Raw genomic sequence first — 22,727 nt, 5'->3', positions numbered from 1 at the left:
AAGTCTGAAACCATCGTCTTTGGTCATTGCCACAAACTCTGTACCCTCACCGCCAATTCCATTTCCCTCCCCAGCCACTATCTCAGGCTGAATCAGACCGTTTCCATCCTTCGTGTCTTACTCAACTCTGAGCTGAGTATCTGACCCCATATCCTCTCCTTTCAGTCAGAAATAGTGAGCATTTTGGTTTGGTTATTGTATCTGGTGTATGCTTGGGGTAGGAAATGGTAAAGATGGCTGAAAAAGCTAGTGGAAGAAGAGAAATCTTCAAGCAAGCTTGGTGCTCCTTGTCACAAGTAGCAATTTCAGAGTTCCATAAAGCCCAAGTCTATCCAATGATGAAATATTGTTCTATTATTTGGCGTATTAGAAAGAAAACCTATCTCTTACCACTGGACGAAGTAGAGCCCAAGGCAATGCAAACTGTACACTTAATGAAGATAGTTTACTGCAAGCCAGCTTCCACGGCCTATTACATGAGAGAAATATTACCAGGCTGTCAATCCACTGAAAAAATTAAGAGCAGAACAGCACCACAATACAACTCAAGTCAGAATTCTATATTTACAAGATTGAATAAATCTTAAATCTGATCAGAATTCTGCCAAACCTTCATACACTGCTTCACCTCCCTATGTAACTTTCTCTCAGTATCACTACTTGGATCTCTTGTCTCATGCATGTAGAAGTTTCAATACAGAGTTAGCCCATCACTTGTTGAACTTTAGTTGATCCAATCAGCACTAGGAAATCAGCAACTTTCCCATTGATACAGAGTACAATTTTTGGAAGTCTCTGCGGTCTCAGCATCAGCAAATAGAGTCAATTTTGTGATGTGTCCTTAGATGTATGTCCTTATGTCCTTTCTTTCTTTATGTATGTCCTTGTTGCAGTTGCTAGTGTTTATACCCATTTGTATCAACAAAATATACAAACAGCAGGCACTTTGGGAATCTACAAATACATTATGGTCCCATAATATTCAGTATGGGGATTACAATTTCGAAGTTTGCTGATGATACAAAACTTGGTACGTAGTGAGGAGGATAGTAGCAGACTTCAGGAGGACATAGACAGACTGGTGAAATGGGCAGACACATGACAGATGCAATTTAATGAGGATATGTGTGAAGTGATGCACTTTGGGAGGAACAACATGGAGAGGCAATATAATCTAAATGGTACGAGCTTGAGGGGTTTGCAAGAAAGAGGGACTTGGGGTGCATATTCACAAATCTTTGAAGGTGGCAGGGCAAGTTGATAAGGCGGTTAAGAAAGTGTATGGGATACTTTGTAAATAGGGGCATTGAATACAAAAACATAGAAGTCATGCTAAACCTTTACAAATTACTGGAGTATTGTGTACAATTCTGGGCACCACACTTTGGGAAGGATGTCAAGGCCCTGGAGAGGGTACAGAGGAGGTTTACCAGGATAATACTAGGGATGAGGGACTCCAGCTATGTGGAGAGATTGGAGAAGCTGGGATTGTTCTCCTTGGAGCAGAGAAGGTTAAGGGGAGACCTAATAAAGGTATTAAAAATTATGAGCGGTTTTGTTGGAGCAAGTAGGGAGAAACTGTTTCCTCTGGCCAGTGGGTCGGTAACCAGAGGTCACAGATTTAATATAATTGGCAAAAGAACTAGAGAGGAAATGAGGAGAAATGTTTTCACACTGAAGGTTGTTAAGAACTGGAAAGCACGACCTGAAAGGATGGTGGAAGCAGATTCCATTGAACTTTCAAAAAGCAATTGGACATGTACTTGAAGAGGACTAATTTGCAGGGTTATGGGGAAAAAGCTGGGGTGTGGAACTCAATTGTACAGCTCTTTCAAAGAGCCGGCACAGGCACAATGGCCGAATGGCCTCCTTCTGTGCTGTAAGATTCTATAATTCTATAAAGTAAAACCAAAATTTTACCCCCTTTCTACTTTTAGAAGTGTACCAAAACATTAAAGGATTCATTCAGTGATCCTTTGCTTACTAGTGGAGAGCCTCACTCTACAGTAGTGCAGATTGGAAAACTGCTCTAGCCTTATTTTTCAACTGCAATCTCATCGAGCAAGGCTTGATTGGGAGTGCAGGATCGCTGAATTTATCCATGAATTATTACCAATAATCAGAGTTTTTTCTTCATCAATTTCTTCTTCACCAACAGTATTTGTTAATTATAATTAAATTGTTATGCCTATGGTGGAATTGTGGTTTTATTAAAACAAATAGAAGTAATTTCTGTATATTGTTATCTGTGATCATACAAATACATATTATTAATTTGTATTTTTCTTCTAGGACTTTCTAATCAAAATGACAGATGGCACTTACAAGGTTATACCTGAAAATGCTGCAGGGAAATTCACTGTGGTTCACAATCAGATGTATCTAATATTTTATTTTGTAAACACTGAAAGTTTTCAGCTAATAGTTACCTGGAATTTAAAGATGAATACTTACATCCAGATTGCTGGACCGTCAAAGGTAATTAAATAACAGTCCTTATAAGAATACATGTATTTTTGTAGGCATGAGCGGGTATATCTAGATCAGTGGTGTCAAACTCAATTTATATGGTGGGCCTGATTTTATATCCTGGCACTTGGCGTGGGCCACATTCAGCAAAAGTTACTTGGACACACTGGGGTGGATGTAAAACGGGTTCAGTGGATACTAATTCCAGGGTGCAAGATCCTGCCATATTGGTCCTCACTGCTTTTAGACGTTCATGGCGGCTGCCTGAAATCAGCATTAGATTCATTTAATTAATGACCCTTCTGCAAAATGAATGAAAAACTAGGTGCAAGCTCGGACTAGTTTTTACAATTCTGCAGCAGCCTAAACAACGGCTCTTAAAGGGACCACAAAAGGCTGCTGAAGAAATTGTAGTGAAAACGTGCCTCCCCCAGCACCAAAGCACTAATGTGGGTTGCTGCCGGCCCATGCTCGGCCCTCATGCATTTGCTTCTGCCCACTGCCCAGCGATGCAGCAGGCCCAAATTTCATCCCCAACATTGGGCGAGCTGCCTCTGGAGGCGCAACAGATGCCGGGCAGCTCGCCTCTATTATTAAAATGAGGCCTGAAGCCCAATTTGAAATGAGCCTCGGGCCTCAGCCACAAATTCTGCGAGATCCCGAGCGAGAAGCCGACAGATAAGATGGGAGCTTCAAGCCCGGGGTTGTCTGTGGGGTTTGTTACCCTGAGAGAGGAGCCGAGGTAGTGGGGCTGCAGCTTGCGGCAGTTCCACGCGCTGCTCCCCTCCTCTCCCAGCCTAATGTGAACGGTGGCAGTTGGAGCTTGCGATGTAAAAACATAGCGTGCAATTCCTTGAGCGCAGTGAGAATCCTCGGGCTCCGTTCCTTTGTTCCCCATTCACACAATAGTGGAAGCAATTTTTCACTATTGACCCACAGTAAAGACCCCCGATTTCACTCACCCCTTTACTGCCTGCTCCTCTCGCAGTGGCACAATGCTGGGCACAACGCCTAGAAAACCCACTCCATTATCCTGTCCTCCTTTTTTTTCCTCCCCGACCCCCATTCCCTCATCCCCCTCTCTCCCCCGAGTCCCTTTCTCCCCCCTGAGCCCCACTCCCTAGAACCCTGTCACCCAATCTCACCAACCTCCGCCCCCAAGTCCCAATCTCCAGACTCCTCCCCCCACCCCCCTCGAGGCAATCTCCTGCCCCTTATTGGGGAGAGGGGAAAGGGGGGTGGATCTCTGTGCCGGTGGGAGGGGGCGCTGATGTCATGGAGCATGACTGCGGCGATAATTTAAAAGCGCAGATCTCCCAGGCTGTAAGAAGCAGTGCAAGGGAGACTAGGCATAGCATACTATGGGCTGGATGGAACTGTTCTGCTGGCTGTATGTTTGACACCGCTGATCAAGAGGCTTTAAATACAGTACCATTGCTAATTTCTGTCTGTGGAGTTTCCTGTGCACCTTCAGCAGAATCTTAGAAAGATTTGTGTTTAGAAAAAAACTTTAGAAGAAAGAACTTCTAGTTATATATCACCTTATCATTGTCTCTCGGAAAATGTCAAAGTGCTTTACATACAATTTTTTAAAATTTTTTTTATTCATTCACGGGATGTGGGCGTCGCTGGCAAGGCCGGCATTTATTGCCCATCCCTAATTGCCCTTGAGAAGGTGGTGGTGAGCTGCCTTCTTGAGCAAGATTTTTTACAACTGAGTGGCTTGCTAGGCCATTTCAGAGGGCAATTAAGAATCAACCACATTGCTGTGGGTCTGGAGTCACTTCTTGGCCAGACCGGGTAAGGGCGGCAGGCTTCCTTTCCTAAAGGACATTCGTGAACCAGATGGGTTTTTACGACAATCCGGTAGTTTCATGGCCATCATTACTGATACTAGTATTTTTAATTCCAGATTTTTATTTAATTAATTGAATTTAAATTCACCAGCTGCCATGGCAGGATTTGAACTCATGACTCTGGATTTTAGTCCAGATCTCTGGATTACTAGCCCAGTAACATAACCACTATGCTACCGTACCCATTAGCATAGTGGTTATGTTACTGGGCAATGAACTACTTATAACTGCAGCGCTTGTTACGCAGCAGACTGTAATTGTAAACAATATGCCTGATCTTCATTACTTTATGATGATAAATCTTTGTCTTTTCCAATTTAATTCAGTGCGATGGAGTTGATTTAAAGATTGAACACAATTTAATTTTGTGACCATACACCTTAATCTAACCTTATTTTTAATTAATCACAAGTGCATAGTATGCCCAGAGATATTGTTATCATGGAACACTATGTTCCCCATCAACAACAACAATTTGCATTTATATAGCATTTCTCCCATGTGGAAGACATCTTAAAGCACTTTACATAAGGAGGAAAGGATATAATGGGGGAGCTTAGTAAGGATGAAGTCTTCAGTATTTTGGATGAGTAGAAGCTTTTGGAGGGTTGATATAGAGGTGAACATTAGGAGGGCATTGGAGAAGTCAAACCTTGAGCTGATGAAGAAATGGGCTAGGGTTTCAGCAGCAGAAGGGAAAATATACTCATAGTATCATCATAGTACCATAGTAGGTGCAGCACAGGAGGAGGCCATGAGATCCATCTAGTCCCATTCCCCTGCCCTTTCCCTATAGCCCTGTAAATTTTTTCCCTTCAAGTATTTATCTAATTCCCATTTGAAAGTTACTACTGAATCTGCTCCCACCATCCTTTCAGGCAGTGCATAAAAAATGTCTCCTCGTGTTGCCTCTGGCTCTTTTGCTGATCACCTTAAATCGGTGTCCTCTGGCTACTGACCCTTCTGCCTCTGTAAACAGTTTCTCCCTATTTTCTCTATGAAAACCATTCATGATCTTGAACACCTCTATCACATCTCCTCTTAACCTTCTCTGTTCTAAGGAGAACAACCCTAGCTTCCCCCAGCTGGGGGAACATTTAGGGAACAGCGATCATAGTATCATAAGTTTTAGATTAGCTATGGAAAAGGACAAGGACCACTCTAAAGTTAAAATACTCAATTGGAGGAGGGCCAATTTCAGTGGGATGTGAACGGATCTGGCCTGGGTAAATTGGAATCAAAGATTGCAGGCAAAACTGTAATTGAACAATGGGCGGCCTTTAAAGAGGAGATGGTTCGGGTACAGTCTAGATACATTCCCATGAAGAAGAAAGATATGACAACTAAAACCAGAGCTCCCTGGATGACAAAAGAGATAGAGAGTAAGATGAAGCAGATGTCAGGTTGATAATACAAGTGAGAGCCAGGCTGAATATAGAAAGGTCAGAGGGGATGCGAAAATGGAAAGGACGGGCAAAGAGAGATTATGAGAATAGACTGGCAGCCAACATAAAAGGGAATCCAAAAGTCTTCTATAGGCATGTAAACGGGTAGTAAGAGGAGGGGTGGGGCCGATTCGGGACCATAAAGGAGATCTACTCATGGAGGCAGAGGGGATGGCTGAGGTACTAAATGAGTATTTTGCATCTGTCTTTACCAAGGAAGAAGATGCTGCCAAAGTCACAGTAAGTGAGAGGTAGTTGAGATACTGGGTGGGCTAAAAATTGATGGAGGAGGTACTAGAAAGGCTAGTTGTACTTAAAGTAGATAAGTCACCTGGTCCGGATGGAATGCATCCTAGGTTGCTGAGGGAAGTAAGGGTGGAAATTGCGGAGGTACTGGTCATAATCTTCCAATCATCCATAGATATAGGGGTGGTGCCAGAGGACTGGAGAATTGCAGATGTTACACCCTTGTTCAGAAAAGGGTGTAAGGATAAACCCAGCAACTACAGGCCAGTCAGTTTAATCTTGGTAGTGGGGAAACTTTTAGAAACGATAATCTGGGAGAAAATTAACAGTCACTTAGACAAGTGTGGACTAATTAAGGAAAGCAGGCACGGATTTGTTAAAGACAAATCGTGTTTAAAAAACTTGACAGTTTTTTGATGAGGTAACAGAGAGGGTCGATGAGGGCAATGCAGTTGATGTGGTGTATATGGAGTTCCAAAAGATGTTTGATAAAGTGCCGCATAATAGGCTTGTCATCAAAGTTGAAGCCTATGGAATAAAGGGGGCAATGGCAGCATGGATACGAAATTGGCTAAGTGATAGGAAACAGAGAGTAGTGGTGAATGGTTGTTTTTTGGACTGGAGAGAGGTATACAGTGGTATTCTTCTGGGGTTGGTACTAAGACCATTGCTTTTTTTGATATATATTAATAACTTCGACTTGGGTGTACAGGGCACAATTTCAAAATTTGCAGATGACACAAAACTTGGAAGGCTAATGAACAGTGTGGAGGATAGTGATGGACTTCAAGGGGACGTAGACAGGCTGATGGAACAGGCGGATATGTGGCAGATGAAATTCAATGCAGAAAAGTGTGAAGTAATACATTTTGGTAGGAAGAACGAGGAGAGGCAATAGAAACTAAAAGGTACAATTTTAAAAGGCGTGCAGGAACAGAGAGATCGGTGGGGGTTATGTGCACAAATCGTTGAAACATAGAAACATAGAAAATAGGAGCGAGAGTAGGCCATTCAGCCCTTCGGGCCTGCTCCGCCATTCAAAATTATCATGGCTGATCGTCTAACTCAGTACCCTGTTCCCGCTTTTTCCCCATATCCCTTGATCCCTTTAGAATTAAGTAATATATCTATCTCCTTCTTGAATACATCTAATGACTTGGCCTCCACTGCCTTCTGTGGTAGAGAATTCCACAGGTTCACCACCCTCTGAGTGAAGAAATTTCTCCTCATCTCGGTTCTAAATGGCATACCCCGTATCCTGAGACTGTGACCCCTGGTTCTGGACTCCCCAGCCATCAGGAACATCCTCCCTGCATCTAGTCTGTCTAGACCTGTTAGAATTTTATATGTTTCGATGAAATCACCTCTCATTCTTCTAAACGCTAGTGAATATAGGTCTAGTCGACCCAATCTCTCCTCATACGTCAGTCCTACCATCCCAGGAATCAGTCTGGTAAACCTTTGTTGCACTCCTTCCATGGCAAGGACATCCTTCCTCAGATAAGGAGACCAAAACTGCACACAATACTCCAGATGTGGTCTCACCAAGGCCCTGTACAACTGCAGTAAGACATCCCTGTTCCTGTACTCAAATCCTCTTGCAATGAACGCCAACATACCATTCGCCTTCCTAACTGCTTGCTGCACCTGAATGCTCGCTTTCAGCGACTGGTGTACAAGGACACCCAGGTCTCGTTGCACCTCCCCTTTTCCCAATCTATCATCATTCAGATAATAATCTGTCTTTCTGTTTTTACAACCAAAGTGGATAACCTCACATTTATCCACATTATACTGCATCTGCCATGTTCTTGCCCACTCACCCAACATGTTTAAATCACACTGGAAGGTGAAGATGGTCGGGCCAGTTGAGAAAGCAGTTAAGAAAGCATACAGGATCCTGGGCTTTATAAATAGAGGCATAGAGTACAAAAGGAAGGTGTTTATGATGAACCTTTATAAAACATTCGTTCAGCCATAACTGGAGTATTGTGTCCAGTTGTGGGCACTACACTTTAGGAAAGATGTGACAGCCTTAGAGAGGGATTTCAGGAATTCCTCCCCCTCTTTGCCCTTTACATTGTTACTGTCCCAATCTATGTTTGGATAATTGAAGTCCCCCATTATCAGTACTCCATAGTTCTTGCACCTTTCTGTAATTTGCCTGCAAATGTTCTCCTCTATCTCCTGCCCACTATTTGGTGGCCTCTAGTATACGCCCAGTAGCGTAATAGTTCATGTATTGTTCTTTAATTCTAACCAAATAGATTCTGTCTTTGACCGCTCAACTACATCATCTCTTTGCAATGCTATAATTGCAGGTCTCTGTTATTGCCACTATATCATAGTCCATGAGCCTTCAGCTCACCAACCTTATTTAGCACGCTACATTCAGTTATGCACATGCACTCTAATCTCAGTTTAACTGCCTCACATTTACCCCCTGTCTGATCCCTCCTATTTCTGAACTATTCTTTACTCTAATGCTACTTGTCCCTCCCGGTCCTCTGAGCACCTTGTCTCTCCTCTCTACTGTTTCATCCTGGTGTCCATCCCCCTGCCAAATTAGTTTAAACCCTCCCCCAAAGCACTAGTTACCCTCCCGTGAGGACATTGGTCCCAGCTCTGTTGAGGTGCAACCCGTCATCTTGAACTGATCCCTCCTGCCCCAGAACTGGTCCCAATGTCTCAGGAACCTGAATCCCTCCCTCCTGCACCATTGCTCCAGCCACACATTAATCTGTCTTATCCTACTATTCCTATACTCACTAACATGTGGCACTGGGAGTAATCCAGAGATTACTACCCTTGAGGTCATGCTTTTAAACTTCCTCCCTCGCTCCTGAAAGTCTGACTGCAGGGCCTCGACCCTTTTCCTTTCCACATCATTGGCTCCCACATGGACCACGACTTCTGCCTGTTCCCCTTCCCCCCCCCCCCCCTCAAATGTTCTGTACCCTCTCAGTGATGTCCTTTACCTTGGCATCATGGAGGCAACACACCATGCGGGTTTCACATCAGCGGTTGCAGAAACACCTGTCTATCCCCTATCGAATCCCCTATAACAACTGCATTTCTTTTGCCCCGCTGTGTAGCTGAGTCTCCCACGATGCCGTGGATTTGCTCCTGAATGCACTCCCCCGAGGTGTCATCACCCTTATTGGTATCCAATGCTGAATACCGGTTTGTGAGTGTCACATTCCCAGGGGACTCCTGCACTGCCTGCCCGTTCCTCCTAGTCTGTCTGGTGGTCACCCACTCCCGCTCTGCCTGAACTCTCTGTAGCTGTGGGGTGACCACCTCCTGAAATGTGCTATCCACAAAACTCTCAGCTTCTCGTATGCATTGTAGTGACGCCAGCCGCCCCTCTTCCTCAGAAAATCTGAGCTTGAGCTCGAGCAGTTGGCGGCACTTCCTGTACATGTGGTTTTCCAGGACACACGAAGTGTTCTAGAGTTCCCACATGGCACAGGATGTGCATGCGATGGGGCCCAGCTGTCCTGCTGGACTAGTGGTGATAGGCAATATTACAGTGATACATGAAAGTGGTTTTGGTAACGGAGTGTGGGGAAGAAAGCTGAGTGTGGGTTAAAGCAGGGCACCAAGATTACATACTCAGCTTGAGATAGCAGGCTGGAAGTTTGATAGGACTGAGGTCAGAAGAATGGAGATATTGTGGGGAGCTGAAGAATATGGCCTCAGTCTTGCCACCACTCAACTTGAGAAAGTTCTGTCTTATCTAGGTCTTGATATTAGACAGGCAGTTTGAGCGTGTGGTAACTCTCATAGGCAAGGTGCTCATGGCCTTGGCTTGGCCCTTGATTAATGTTAAAATTTGCTCCTATCCTACTTGATTGGTTGTAACCTCCTCATCTATAAATCATTTCCTAGCAAAACCTTACACTGTGTCACTGCAGACACTCATACTTCTGTTCCCTGACCGTGAGCAACAATCCAGTGGAACTTTGGCCAGCAGAACATTAAATTATCTGCTAGTTCTTACATATGGGCTATCTTGCCCTCCACATACTGGTTGTTCCAAACGAGGTGGGCTGCTCCATGGTGAATTTACTCCCTTTATCTCGCCACACCTCAGTGAACCTTCTGTTTATTGTGATCGGGTGCAGGTATTTTGCCAGTTTCCCAGCTTCCAGTATTGTAACACACTGCACAGATTTAAGCATTATGACAAGGTTGGATCTTTCTGGGAAGTACCTGATCCCCCACCTGGACCAGCAATCACCTATGTCATGCTTGAGTCTGTTACAGTTGGTGCATCTAAGGCTCTGGATTTCACCCTCAGCCTTATATTTTGCAAAGCACCCCAGAGCTCTTGTGACAGCAAGTACATGCCTGGCTAGGTGTCCCCCCGCCTCTGACTAGTGGTCAGGAGGGATCTGGTTACCCACCTGGAGCCTCATGCCCACAAGGACCTATAGTGGTGGTCTGCTTGCTTTTTACATCCTCGGTCAAGTAACCAAGCTGTTCAGATACTATTTGCAGAAATGTTTCCCTTAACTTTAACTGGCAAAATAGTCTGTTACACCTTTGTGTACTAGCCTCATTTGCCATGTCTTCAAGCTCAATAACCATATCTCTATAAGTACTGAACTAATTTTTCTTTAGTTTCTTAAATTTCTATCTGTAAACTTCAGGCATTAAATCATAAACACCAGGAGTAGCGCACTTTACAATGTCATAGTCCATACTATCGGTCAGATTGACCAAGAAAATGCCATGAGCATCTTTCTGCTTAATGAAGTGATGAGTTGGCTGGGCCATTGATTTTTCTCCCACTTGAGGTGACCGTCTAACAATTCAAATGCTGTGAAAAAACTATCAGTATTACCACCCTTTTTAAAATTTGGAATCAGATTTAGTTTAATAAAATGGTGGGCCCCAAGTTCTATGATCTCACTTATAATCTATAGCCTATTGCCGTGTGTGTTTAGCATACAAATAGCTTCACTAAGTTTTCGGCTCATTCTAAGTTATGCCTGGTGCTGCTCCTGGCATAGCCTTCTACACGCCCTATTGAACCAAGGTTGGCCTCCTGGCTTGATGGTGATCAAGAGGTGAGTGATTTGCTGGCCACGAGGTTACAGATGGTGGTGGTATACAATTCTGCTGCTGCTGATAGCTCGCAGTGCCTCATAGATGGCTACTTTTAGACTGCTCGACCTGTCCTTAGTCTGTCCACTTAGCATGGTGGTAGCGACACACTACACGATGGAAGGTGTCCTCTCTGTGAAGATGAGACTTTGTCTTCATAAGGGCTATTTAGTGGTCACTCCATCCATTGATATCATGGACACATATGTCTGCATCAGGTAGGTTGGACATCAGTGGGTGACCTGCTGGAACATTGTCTCATTTCCCTTGGTAACAGTGGCAGGCTGCGTCTGTTTGACAGAGATCCCACGGGAGCCTGTCCTGCATAACTAATGAGCCTCAACCTAGGAAAATGTTAGTCAGTGGGATGGGCAGAAGTCCTGTCCTGACTCTCTTCTAGCAGCTAACCTGTCCCGGAGGAAAATCAGCACGAAATGCAATGTCTCAAAGATGGGACATTTGCTTTTTCAAATTTATAGAGAGAATGACCGTTTAGTTTATTTGTCTCCATGGCAATTGTTTCATTCTGACCGTGTATGGAGAATGTCATTACACCCAAAGTGAAGAAGACCCAAAAGGTGGCTAATCTTTTTTTGCTCACTCAATCATCAGTGGAATTTGCATTATTAGCATTCCAATTATCTGCCAGAACCCTGCTGTCCAATTACACAGACTCCCTATCACAAATCCCCTTATTCAATAAATTCAATCTCTCAGCCCAGAAAAAGAATAAATTCAATTTAGATTATTTTTATTGTATTTTTCTTCTTTGATAACCCTGGGCTATTGCTATTCAATATATATAAAATCAATACTTGGGAAGAGTCAATTATCTGCCATTATCTATCAGCGGTATCCCTTCTGTTAATGGCAGGTAATGGGAGTTACATTACAATGCTAATTAATATATTTGAATTCAAAAGGCATGTATGCACAATAATTTGTTAGCATTAAAAGTGAATAACATTCTTACATGTTGTCAGCTTTCAGTTTGTGGACTTTGCGGCAATGCCAATGGTAATATAAAAGATGAATTATTAACTCGGAGCCACTACGCAGCTTTCACTTTAATGAGCTTTGTAAATTCTTGGAAAGAAGATCCCATGTGTGATGATGTGACTGAAGTTGTATATCCATGTGCCAAAAATCCATATCGTAAGTCCTGGGCAGAAAAACGATGTAAGATAATTCACAGTGATGTGTTTCAACCATGCCACAAATTGGTGAGTATGTTCAACAGTCAGAAATCTCAGTATTATAAGGTTAAATAAGTGTCAAGGATAAACATTAAAATCAACCAGAAATTCAAAATCAAAATGAAACTGCCTGGTTTGGAGAATTCAACAAAGAAAATATATTTCAAAATTTTTCATTTAAGAATGTATTGGGTTTACATTTCTTCTGTTTTGTTAAATTCTATAGCAGTAAATGAACCCAGGAAAAGTTAGGAGTGAAAAAAGAGAAGTCAGTCAGATGTTGTTATTCAAAAGATAATTAGGTTGTGTAAGAAGATATCAGGAAAGTCCATTGAAGTGAACAACATAAATGGGTTCCGAAGCAACGAGCTGCATTTCTGGTGAAATTGAGGGATGTATTTAGAAGGCAGGTAGGTGGGTTCATCTATTAAAAAGGAACAGGTTATTTGGGTCAAATGGCTTTCTCACCCTAAAAATTCTAATGGGGGTAAATTTTATGATTTATTTCTCCCAGAACAGAACTTTTCACAACAGAAGGACTAGCTGGATTGCTCTTGCATAGAGCCGGCCAGGACTTAATGGGCCGAATGGCCTCCTTCCGTGCTGTAACCTTTCTATGATTCTATGATAACCCCCCCCACCCACCAAGAAATTCATGTGCAGAGATCGGTGCACCCGAGTTGTGATCTGCATGGCTTTCCATCCATCAATGCTAAATACAAGAGAGCGTTTTTAAAATCATTTTTGGGCAACCTGTATTTATGGTACTAGATGAGCAAACTAGAGGTGGTGAATTCAAACCCCACCGTGACAATTTGTGAAATTTAATTTAATAAAGCTGGTAATTTGTGAGCTGGTACTACAGAAAAAAAAATGACATGAGAGTTGCTGGATTCTTGTAAACGCCTAATTCATTCACTAATTTCCTGCAGGTAAAAGAACCTGCAGCTCTTACCCAGTATGGCCTACATACAACTCTAGTTCCACACCACATGTTTGACTTTTAATGCCCCCTGTAGTGGCGTAGCAAGTCTCTCATTTGAAATCAATCATTTCAAGGAGATGGTCCATTACCACCAGCTCAAGGTAACAAGAGAGGGTAACAGGGTAATCAGTACAGCCTTGCCAAAGAAGAAATAAAAATAACAGAATGAAATAGTGAGAACAGCACTGTACACTCTCCCTCTGTGATGCACCACCAGACTTACTGTGAAGTGCTAGTAAGTTATCTTGTAAAACAATTATATGATGGTGAGCACACTTACCTTACCAACCCTGTATAGCCCAGCAAATTTCTTTCTCATCTACTCCCAAATTCAGGCCACAGGTGACAGAATTAACTCGCTCGGCAGTCTCTTTCCAGGCTGCACTGGCAGCACTTTTGACCGGAGGCTGCCCCTGTGCTTCAAAAAGAAGCATTCTTCCCTGTAGTTCCTCCTGCAGAAGCACCTCCAAAGCAGGAATGGTGCTGTTCTGCCTTTGCGCCTTGCTTCTGCCATTTTTTTCACATTTGGAGCCAGTTCCCCTTTAACGGTGTTCACCAGGCTTTCAAAACCTTCTGATGCCAGATATTTCTCACCCTGACACTCTGTATCATATGCTGAAAATGTATTTAAATGAGCTGACCTCGCATTATAGCAGAGGATCAGCACAATGTGCTGCAGGAGCATGTAGCACCCAAGATGCCTCCGTGCCATTATCTAGCCCATAAAGAAGCTAACACTTCAAACAATATGATTGGCTCCACACCACTTTCAGAGTATTTAGGGCAAATCAACATGTGTTTAGACAGACAACACAATAGTAGTCCCAGGTGGGTCCTCTGTCAACTCAATGATTGTTCCCATATCAGTGGGCAATGTGATAATAGCTCTGGTTTGGACCATAGCCAAGTGGGCAGCCAAGAATGAAGAAGACAGTCAATACCTCCCTTAAAATAACATTAGCAGGAATATCGTGCAGGCACCTTTAATTGACCACAAGGTTTCTGAGCCAAATGGAATACCTATGGGATCTTCAAGGAATTAAAGGAGAGAGCTAATGTTTATAAAAAAGCACTGAAATGGCTTGATGGTCGATAAAAAAAAATTGAAATTATTTTCTTAAAAGGTTCATAATGAGACTTTGGCTGATATTTTTCAGATGTCCAACAGTACAGCATCACCCGCTCCCATTCTCCCGGTACCTTCCCATGCAAGCACAGGAAATGCAACACCTGCCCTTTCACCTCCTCCCTTCCCACCGTCCAGGTCCCCAAACAATGCTTCCCGGTGAAAAAGCGATTTACTTGTACTTCTTCCAACTTAGTATACTGTATTCACTGCTCATGATGCGGACTCCTCTACAGCGGGGAGACTAAACACAGATTGGGTGATCGCTTTGCTGAACACCTCCGTTCAGTCCGCAAGCATGACCCTGAGCTTCCACTTGCTTCAATTCTCCACCCCGCTCCCACTCTGACCTCTCTGTCCTCGGCCTCCTACACAGTTCCAATGAAGTTCGAGGACCAGCACCTCATCTTTCGATCAGGCACTTTACAGCCTTCTGGTCTCAACATTGAGTTCAACAACTTCAGATCATTACCACAACTCATATTTTCTCAGACAGCAAGTGCTGGTAATGGTTTTGCTATAACCACTTACACTTCCTCTGGACCCATCTTTTGTTTCTTTTCTTGTCCCATTGCCACCCCATTTTGCCTTGCACCCTCATTCCTTTTGTCATTTAATTATTTCTGCGCTCCACCCTATCACAGACCTTTCCCTATGTTCTTTCCTCCTACCCACTCCCTCCTTCACCCCACCCCTGTTTACGAACATAAGAAATAGGAGCAGGAGTAGGCCAGATGGCCCCTCAAGCCTGATCCACTATTCAGTCAGATCATGGCTGATCTTTGACCTCAACTCCACTTTCCTGCCCGATCCCCATATCCCTTGATTCCCCAGAGCCCAAAAATCTATCTATCTCAGCCTTGAATATACTCAATGACACAGCACTCACAGCCATATGGGGTAGAGAATTCCAAAGATTCACAACCCTCTGAGTAAAGAGATTCCTCCTCATCTCAGTCTTAAAAGGCCGACCCCTTATCCTGAGACTATGCCCCTTAGTTCTAGACTCTCCAGCCTGGGGAAACAAGCTCTCAGCATCTACCCTGTCAAGCCCCCTCAGAATCTTACATGTTTCAATGAGATCACCTCTCATTTTTCTAAACTCCAGAGAGTATAGGCCCATTCTACTCAACCTCTCCTCAAAGGACAACCCTCTCATCCCAGGAATCAATCTAGTGAACCTTTGTTGCACTGCCTCTATGGCAAGAATATCTTCCTTAGCTAAGGAGACGAAAACTGTAGGCAGTATCCCAGGTGAGGTCTCACCAAAGCCCTGTACAATTGTAGTAAGACTTCCTTACTCTTGTAATCCAACCCCCTTGCAATAAAGGCCAACATGCCATTTGCTTTCCTAATTGCTTGCTGTACCTGCATGCTAATTTTTTTGTTTCTTGTACGAGGACACCCTGGTCTCTCTGAACACTAACATTTACTCGTTTCTCACCATTTAAAAATATTCTGTTTTTCTATTCTTCCGACTAAAGTGAATAACCTCACATTTCCCCACATTATACTCCATCTTCCACCTTCTTGCCCACTCACTTAACCTATCTATATCCCTTTGCAGATTCTTTGTGTCCTCGTCACAGCTTACTTTCCCACCTAGCTTTGTATCGTCAGCAAACTTGGATACGTTACACTCGGTCCCTTCATCTAAGTCATTAATATAGATTGTAAATGGCTGAGGTCCAAGCACCGATCCTTGCGGCACCCCACTAGGTGCAGCCTGCCAACCTGAAAATGACCCGTTTATCACTACTCACTGCTTTCTGTCCGTTAACAATCCTCTATCCATGCTACTATGTTACCCCAACCCCATGAGCACTTGTGTAACAACCTTTTATGTGGCACCTTATAAAATGCCTTTTGAAAATCCAAATATACTACATCCACTGGTTCCCCTTTACCCTGCTAGTTACATCCTCAAACTGCAATAAATTTGTCAAACATGATTTCCCTTTCATAAAACCATGTTGACTCTGGCTAATCATACTATGATTTTCTAAGTGCCCTGTTACCACTTCCTTAATTATAGATTCCAGCATTTCCCTGACGACTGATGTCAGGCTAACTGGCCTGAAGTTCCCTGTTTTCTCTCTCCCTCCTTTCTTGAATAGCGGGGTTGCATTGCTACCTTCCAATCTGCTGGGACCGTTCTAGAATCTAGGGAATTTTGGAAGATCATAACCAATGCATCCACTATCTCTGCAGCCACCTCTTTTTTAGAACCCTCAGATGTAGCCCATCAGGTCCGGGGAATTTATCAGCTTTTAGTCCCGTTAGTTTCTCAAGTACTTTTTCTCTACTGATATTAATTACTTTAGGTTCCTCACTCTCATTAGCCCCTTGGTTCCCCATTATTTCTGGTATGCTTTTCGTGTCTTCCACCATGAAGACTGATACAAAATATTTGTTTGACGCATCTGCCATTTCCTGATTCCCCATTGTAATTTCTCCTGTCTCAGTCTCTAAGGGACCAATGTTTACTTTTGCTATTCTCTTTCTTTTCTTACAATCTGTTTTTATTTTTCTTGCTAGTTTACTTTCATATTATATTTTCTCCCTTTTTATCAATTTTTTGGTCGTCCTTTGCTGGTTTCATAGAATCATAGAAAGTTACGACACAGAAGGAGGCCATTCGGCCCATCGTGTTCGTGCCAGCCGAAAAAGAGCAATCCAGCTTAATCCCACTTTCCAGCACTTGGTCCGTAGCCCTGAAGGTTATGGCACTTCAAGTGCACATCCAAGTACTTAATGAGTTGAGGGTTTCTGCCTCTACCACCCTTTCAGGCAGTGAGTTCCAGACCCCTACCACCCTCTGCTCCTCAGCTCCCGTCTAATCCTTCTACCAATTACTTGAAATCCATGCCCCTGGTCACTGACCCCTCTGCTAAGGGAAATAGATCCTCCCTATCCACTCTATCTAGCCCCGTCATAATTTTATATACCTCAATTAAATCTCCCCTCAGCTTCCTTTGTTCTAAAGAAAACAACCACAGCCTATCGAATTTTTTCTCATAGCTAAAATTCTCCAGCCCTGGCAACATCCTCGTAAATCTCCTCTGTACTTTTTCTAGTGCAATCACATCTTTTTTGTAATGTGGTGACCAGAACTGTGCGCAGTACTCAAGCTGTGGCCTAACCAATGTTGTATACAGTTCTAGCATAACCTACCTGCTCTTATATTCTATGCCTCGGCTAATAAAGGAAAGTATCCCGTATGCTTTTTTCACCACCTTATCTACCTGTCCTGCTACCTTCAGGGATATGTGGACGTGCACTCCAAGGTCCCTTTGTTCCTCTACACCTCTCAGTATCCTCCCATTTATTGTGTACTCCCTTGCCTTGTTTGACCTCCCCAAATGCATTACCTCAAACTTCTCTGGATTGAATTCCATTTGCCACTTTTCTGCCCACCTGACCAGTCCATTGCCTACAGCTTTCCTCCTCACTATCAACTACACGGCCAGTTTTTGTATCATCTGCAAACTTCTTGATCAAGCCCCCCACTTTCAAGTCCAAATCATTAATATATACCACAGAAAGCAAGGGACCTAGTACCAGGCCCTGTGGAACCCCACTGGAAACAGCCTTCCAGTCGCAAAAACACCCGTCAGCCATTACCCTTTGCTTCCTGCCACTGAGCCAAATTTGGATCCAACTGGCCACTTTCCCTTGGATCCCATGAGCTTTTACTTTTTTGACCAGTCTGCCATGTGGGACCTTGTCAAAAGCCTTGCTAAAATCCATGTACACTACATCAAACGTGTTTCCCTCATCGACCCTCCTTGTTACCTCCTCAAAAAATTCAGTCAAGTTGGTCAGACATGACCTTCCCTTAATAAATCCATGCTGACTGTTCTTGATTAACCCGTGCCTTTCTAAATGACGATTTATGCTGTCCCTCAGAATTGATTCCAATAATTTGCCCACCACCGAGGTTAGGCTGACTGGCCTATAATTACTCGGTCTATCTTTTTCTCCCTTTTTAAACAATAGTACAACGTTAGCAGTCCTCCAATCCTTCGGCACCACACCTGTAGCCAGGGAGGATTGGAAAATGATGGTCAGAGCCTCTGCTATTTCCTCCCTTGCTTCTCTTAACAACCTGGGATACATTTCATCAGTGCCTGGCGATTTATCCTACTTTCAAAGATGCTAAACCCTTTAATATTTCCTCTCTCACTATGTTTATCCCATCCAATATTTCACACTCCTCCTCCTCCTTGACTACAATCTATGCATCGTCCCCCTCTTTTGTGAAGACAGATGCAAAGTATTCATTAAGAACCATACCCACATCTTCCGCTTCCAAACATAGGTTACCTTTTTGGACTCTAATAGGCCCTACTCTTTCCTTAGCTATCCCCTTGTTCTTTATGTAGTTATAAAACATTTTTGGGTTTTCCTTAATTTTACTTGCCAGTATTTTTTCATGCCCTCTCTTTGCTTTCTTAATTTCCTTTTTAATTTCACCCCTGCACTTTCTATACTCCTCTAGGCTTTCTACAGTATTGAGCTCTCAGTGTCTGACATAAGTTTCTCTTTTTTGCCTTATCTTACCCTGTATGCTCCATGTTATCCGGGGGCTCTAGATTTGGGAGTGCCACCCTTTTTCTTTGTGGGAACCCCTTAAATCTCCCTGTTGGATGCCTCCCACTGCTCTGACACTGATTTACCTTCAAGTAGCTCTTTCCAGTCCACTTTTGCTGAATCACTTCTCAGCTTAGTAAAATTGGCCTTTCCCCAATTTAAATCTTTAGTTCTATGTTCTATATGGCTAATTCAGTTTCTAAAACTCTCCCAATCCTCAGGCTTACTACTCTTCTTGGCAACATTATAGGCCTCTTCTTTTAATCTAATACTATCCATAACTTCTTTAGTTAGCCACAGATTGATCACTTTTCCTGTGGAGTTTTTATTTCTCAATGGAATGTGTATTTGTTGAGAATATTGAAATATTTCTTTAAATGTTTGCCATTGTTTATCAACTGTTATACCCTTTAATCTAATTTCCCAATCTACCTGAGCCAACTCGCCCCTCATACCTATATAATTGGCTTTATTTAAGTTTAGGACTCTAGTTTCTCTCATCACAGCTGCTGCCTGACCTGCTGAGTGTTTCTAGCATTTTCTGTTTTTAATACTGCAATAGTACCTGATAACAAATGTATTCCAACATTCAAAAAAGGAGTAAGTCATGAACCTGATCAATGCAGGTCAGATATCCTAACATCCCTACTTGGAAGAATGCATATCAACCTCCTATTGAATTCTATATGACCATCTAAAGAGCATAGCTTTCATAAGGAGCACTTAGCATGGTTTTTGAAGTAATAGGTCATACCTAACAAACCAACTGTATTTTTTTATGAGGAGCTAAGAAATGGCTATGGCTAATTCAGCAGATGTAGTTCACTTAGATTTTTAAGAAGTGTTTGACAACACTCTTGTGAAATTTGTAGGAAAAGTTATAATTCATAAAATGAATGTCTAGATGGATTGATAATTAGGTTAGCAAGAGAAGATGGTGATAATTGGAAAATGCCCTGCCTGAAAAAAGTAACCAGGGTGTTCCACCGGGAAATTGTTCTGGAATTCCTGCTGTTTACAATATTTCTAAATGTTACAATGGATCGAAAATCATCCGAATCGCACTCACATGCAATCATGATGAACAAGCCTTAATGCTGGGAACGAGCATTTGAAAGATCAGCCCTAGGGTATCTAGTTGTATTATTAAATGTAATGAAAATTGTGAAGGAAGGCATTTTTTTTTAGATATTTATGGCAATGATTCTGGATTAAAACAAACTTTGTTACAGTTTATAGTGATGACACCAAAGGAGATGAAATAATACAACATCATTATTTTCATACTGTTTTGTAGAGAAAACTCAAGTTTCCTAAAATGCAACAAATGGGGTTTTAAAAATATATTTTTGTTCCAGCTCCAATGGCTTCCATACTATGATAAGTGTATCAGAGATTCGTGTGGTTGTGAACTAGTTGGGGATTGCGACTGTCTCTGTGATGCTGTTGCAGCCTTTTCTAAAGCATGCTTAGATGCTGGAGTCTGCATTGACTGGAGAACCCCTGACTTTTGTCGTAAGTTTTAATTATCAATGTTGTAAGAACTTACTGATGTGGGGATAAGGCGGGAAGTGGAGTTGATGTAGAAGATCAGCCATGATCTTATTGAATGGCGGAGCAGGCTCGAGGGGTCATATAGCCTGTTCCTGCTCCTATTTCTTATGTCCTTATATGATATAAACAAATCTGCTATTAACATTGTAGTGAACAGTGACACAAAGTGAAAATATGCCACATGTTGGCCTTACAAAGTTATTTTTGTCATAAACTAATTTAGAACATTTTGCATTGTTAACACATTATGCTGGAATTTATAGATATATTTATTCTACCTATATACAATTCAAGAATAATACCCCTATTTTAACTGCACTAAAAAAAATTGTCTTAATACGAGTGTTTTTTTAAAACTTTTATGCAGCTATTTTTTTACAAAAATCTCAATTAACATAAAATAGATTTCCTATTGAAAATCCCTTGCGTCCTGTGTTATGAAGAGGATGAGGAAGAGGAAATGGAAAAGAACTTAGAGTGACGCATCACAGATGATGCTTGTTTCCGAGCCGTTGATGCATCTCCAGAAGATTTACAGACCTAGAAGGTCTTACTTAGATTTCTCTGATGATCAATGGCTCAGAAGTCTGCAGTTCCCCCCTGAAGGCTATCAGTGGAATTATGCCACCTGCGAGCGGAACACATGCATCCAATTTCCACCAAGAGAACAGCATTATATGCAGCTGTACAAGTGACCACAGCCTTGAATGTTTTGCCAGTGGATCTTTCAATGGAGGCTTGGATGACCTTTTTCACAGTCGTCATAGAATCATAGAAAGTTTGCGGCACAGAAGGAGGCCATTCGGCCCCATCGTATCTGTGCTGGCTGAAAATGAGCCACCTAGCCTAATCCAACTTTCCAGCACTTGGTCCGTAGTCTTGTAGGTTGTGGCACTTCAAGTGCATATCCAGGTAGTTTTTAAATGAGTTGAGGGTTTCTGCCTCTACCACCCATTCAGGCAGTGAGCTCCAGACTCCTACCTCCCTCTAGGTGAAAAAATAATTTCCTCAGCTCCCTTCTAATCCTTCCACCGATTACTTTAAATCTATGCCCCCTGGTTATTGATCTCTCTGGTAAGGGAAATAGGTCCCTCCTATTCACTCTACCTAGGCCCCTCATAATTTTGTACACCTCATTAAATCACCCCTCAGCTTCCTCTGTTCCAAAGAGAACAACCCCAGCCTATCCAATCTTCCCTCATAGCTAAAATTCTCCAGTCCTGGCAAATCCTCGTGAATCTCCTTTGTACCCTCCCTAGTGCAATTACATCCTTTCTGTAGTGTAGTGACCAGAACTTTACGCAGTACTCAAGCTGACTAGTGTTTTATTCAGTTCTGGCATAACCTCCCTGCTCTTATATTCTATGCCTCGGCTAATAAAGGAAAGTATTCCACATGCCCCCTTAACCACCTTATCTACCTGTCCTGCTACCTTCAGGGATCTGTGGACATGCAGTCCAAGGTCCCTCACTTCCTCTAGACCTCTTAGTATCCCCCCCATTTATTGTGTATTCCCTTGCCTTGTTTGACCTCCCCAAATGCATTACCTCACACTTCTCCATTCCATTTGCCACTTTTCTGCCCACCTGACCAGTCCGTTGATAGCTTCCTGCAGTCTACAGCTTTCCTCCTCACTATCAACCACACGGCCAATTTTTGTATCATCTGCAAACTTCTTAATCATGCCCCCTACATTAATATATATCACAAAAAGCAAGGGACCTAGTACTGAGCCCTGCGGAACCCCACTGGAAACAGCCTTCCAGTCACAAAAACACCTGTCGACCATTACCCTTTGCTTCCTACCACTGAGCCAATTTTGGATCGAACTAGCCACTCTCCCTTGGATCCCATGAGCTTGTACTTTTTTGATCCGTCTGCCATGTGGGACCTTGACAAAAGCCTTGCTAAAATCCATATAGACTACATCAAATGCTCTACCCACATCGACCCTCCTTGTTACCTCCTCAAAAAATTCGGTCAATCTCAGACAGCAGCCTGCATAAAGAAGGTTACTGGTGCTATATTCATACCAAGATTATGAGGTTTGCAGGTGCAGGCTCCCTTTAAACACCTCTCCTTCAAAGTTAGCACAACTTCCTTATGAAAGGCAATGTGAGGTTAGACAATACTATGGTGTTAACA

General features: G+C 42.8%; 1 protein-coding gene across 1 annotated transcript in view; it reads left to right on the top strand.

Annotated features, from left to right (window-relative positions):
• Positions 1-233: 233 nt before the first annotated feature.
• The window catches only part of LOC137328112 (mucin-6-like), a 63,771-nt gene continuing 41,277 nt past the window's right edge, over positions 234-22,727 (top strand). The window contains exons 1-4 of the mRNA XM_067994292.1: positions 234-413; positions 2,293-2,478; positions 12,112-12,351; positions 20,387-20,543. Coding sequence (XP_067850393.1) covers positions 234-413; positions 2,293-2,478; positions 12,112-12,351; positions 20,387-20,543 — 763 coding nt within the window. The remainder of the gene's footprint in view (positions 414-2,292; positions 2,479-12,111; positions 12,352-20,386; positions 20,544-22,727) is intronic.

Source organism: Heptranchias perlo, chromosome 12, assembly GCF_035084215.1.
Source record: "Heptranchias perlo isolate sHepPer1 chromosome 12, sHepPer1.hap1, whole genome shotgun sequence".
NCBI classification, from domain to species: domain Eukaryota; kingdom Metazoa; phylum Chordata; class Chondrichthyes; order Hexanchiformes; family Hexanchidae; genus Heptranchias; species Heptranchias perlo.
Note: the sequence above shows the minus strand (reverse complement) of the source record. Positions and strands in the feature narration are given on the sequence as shown.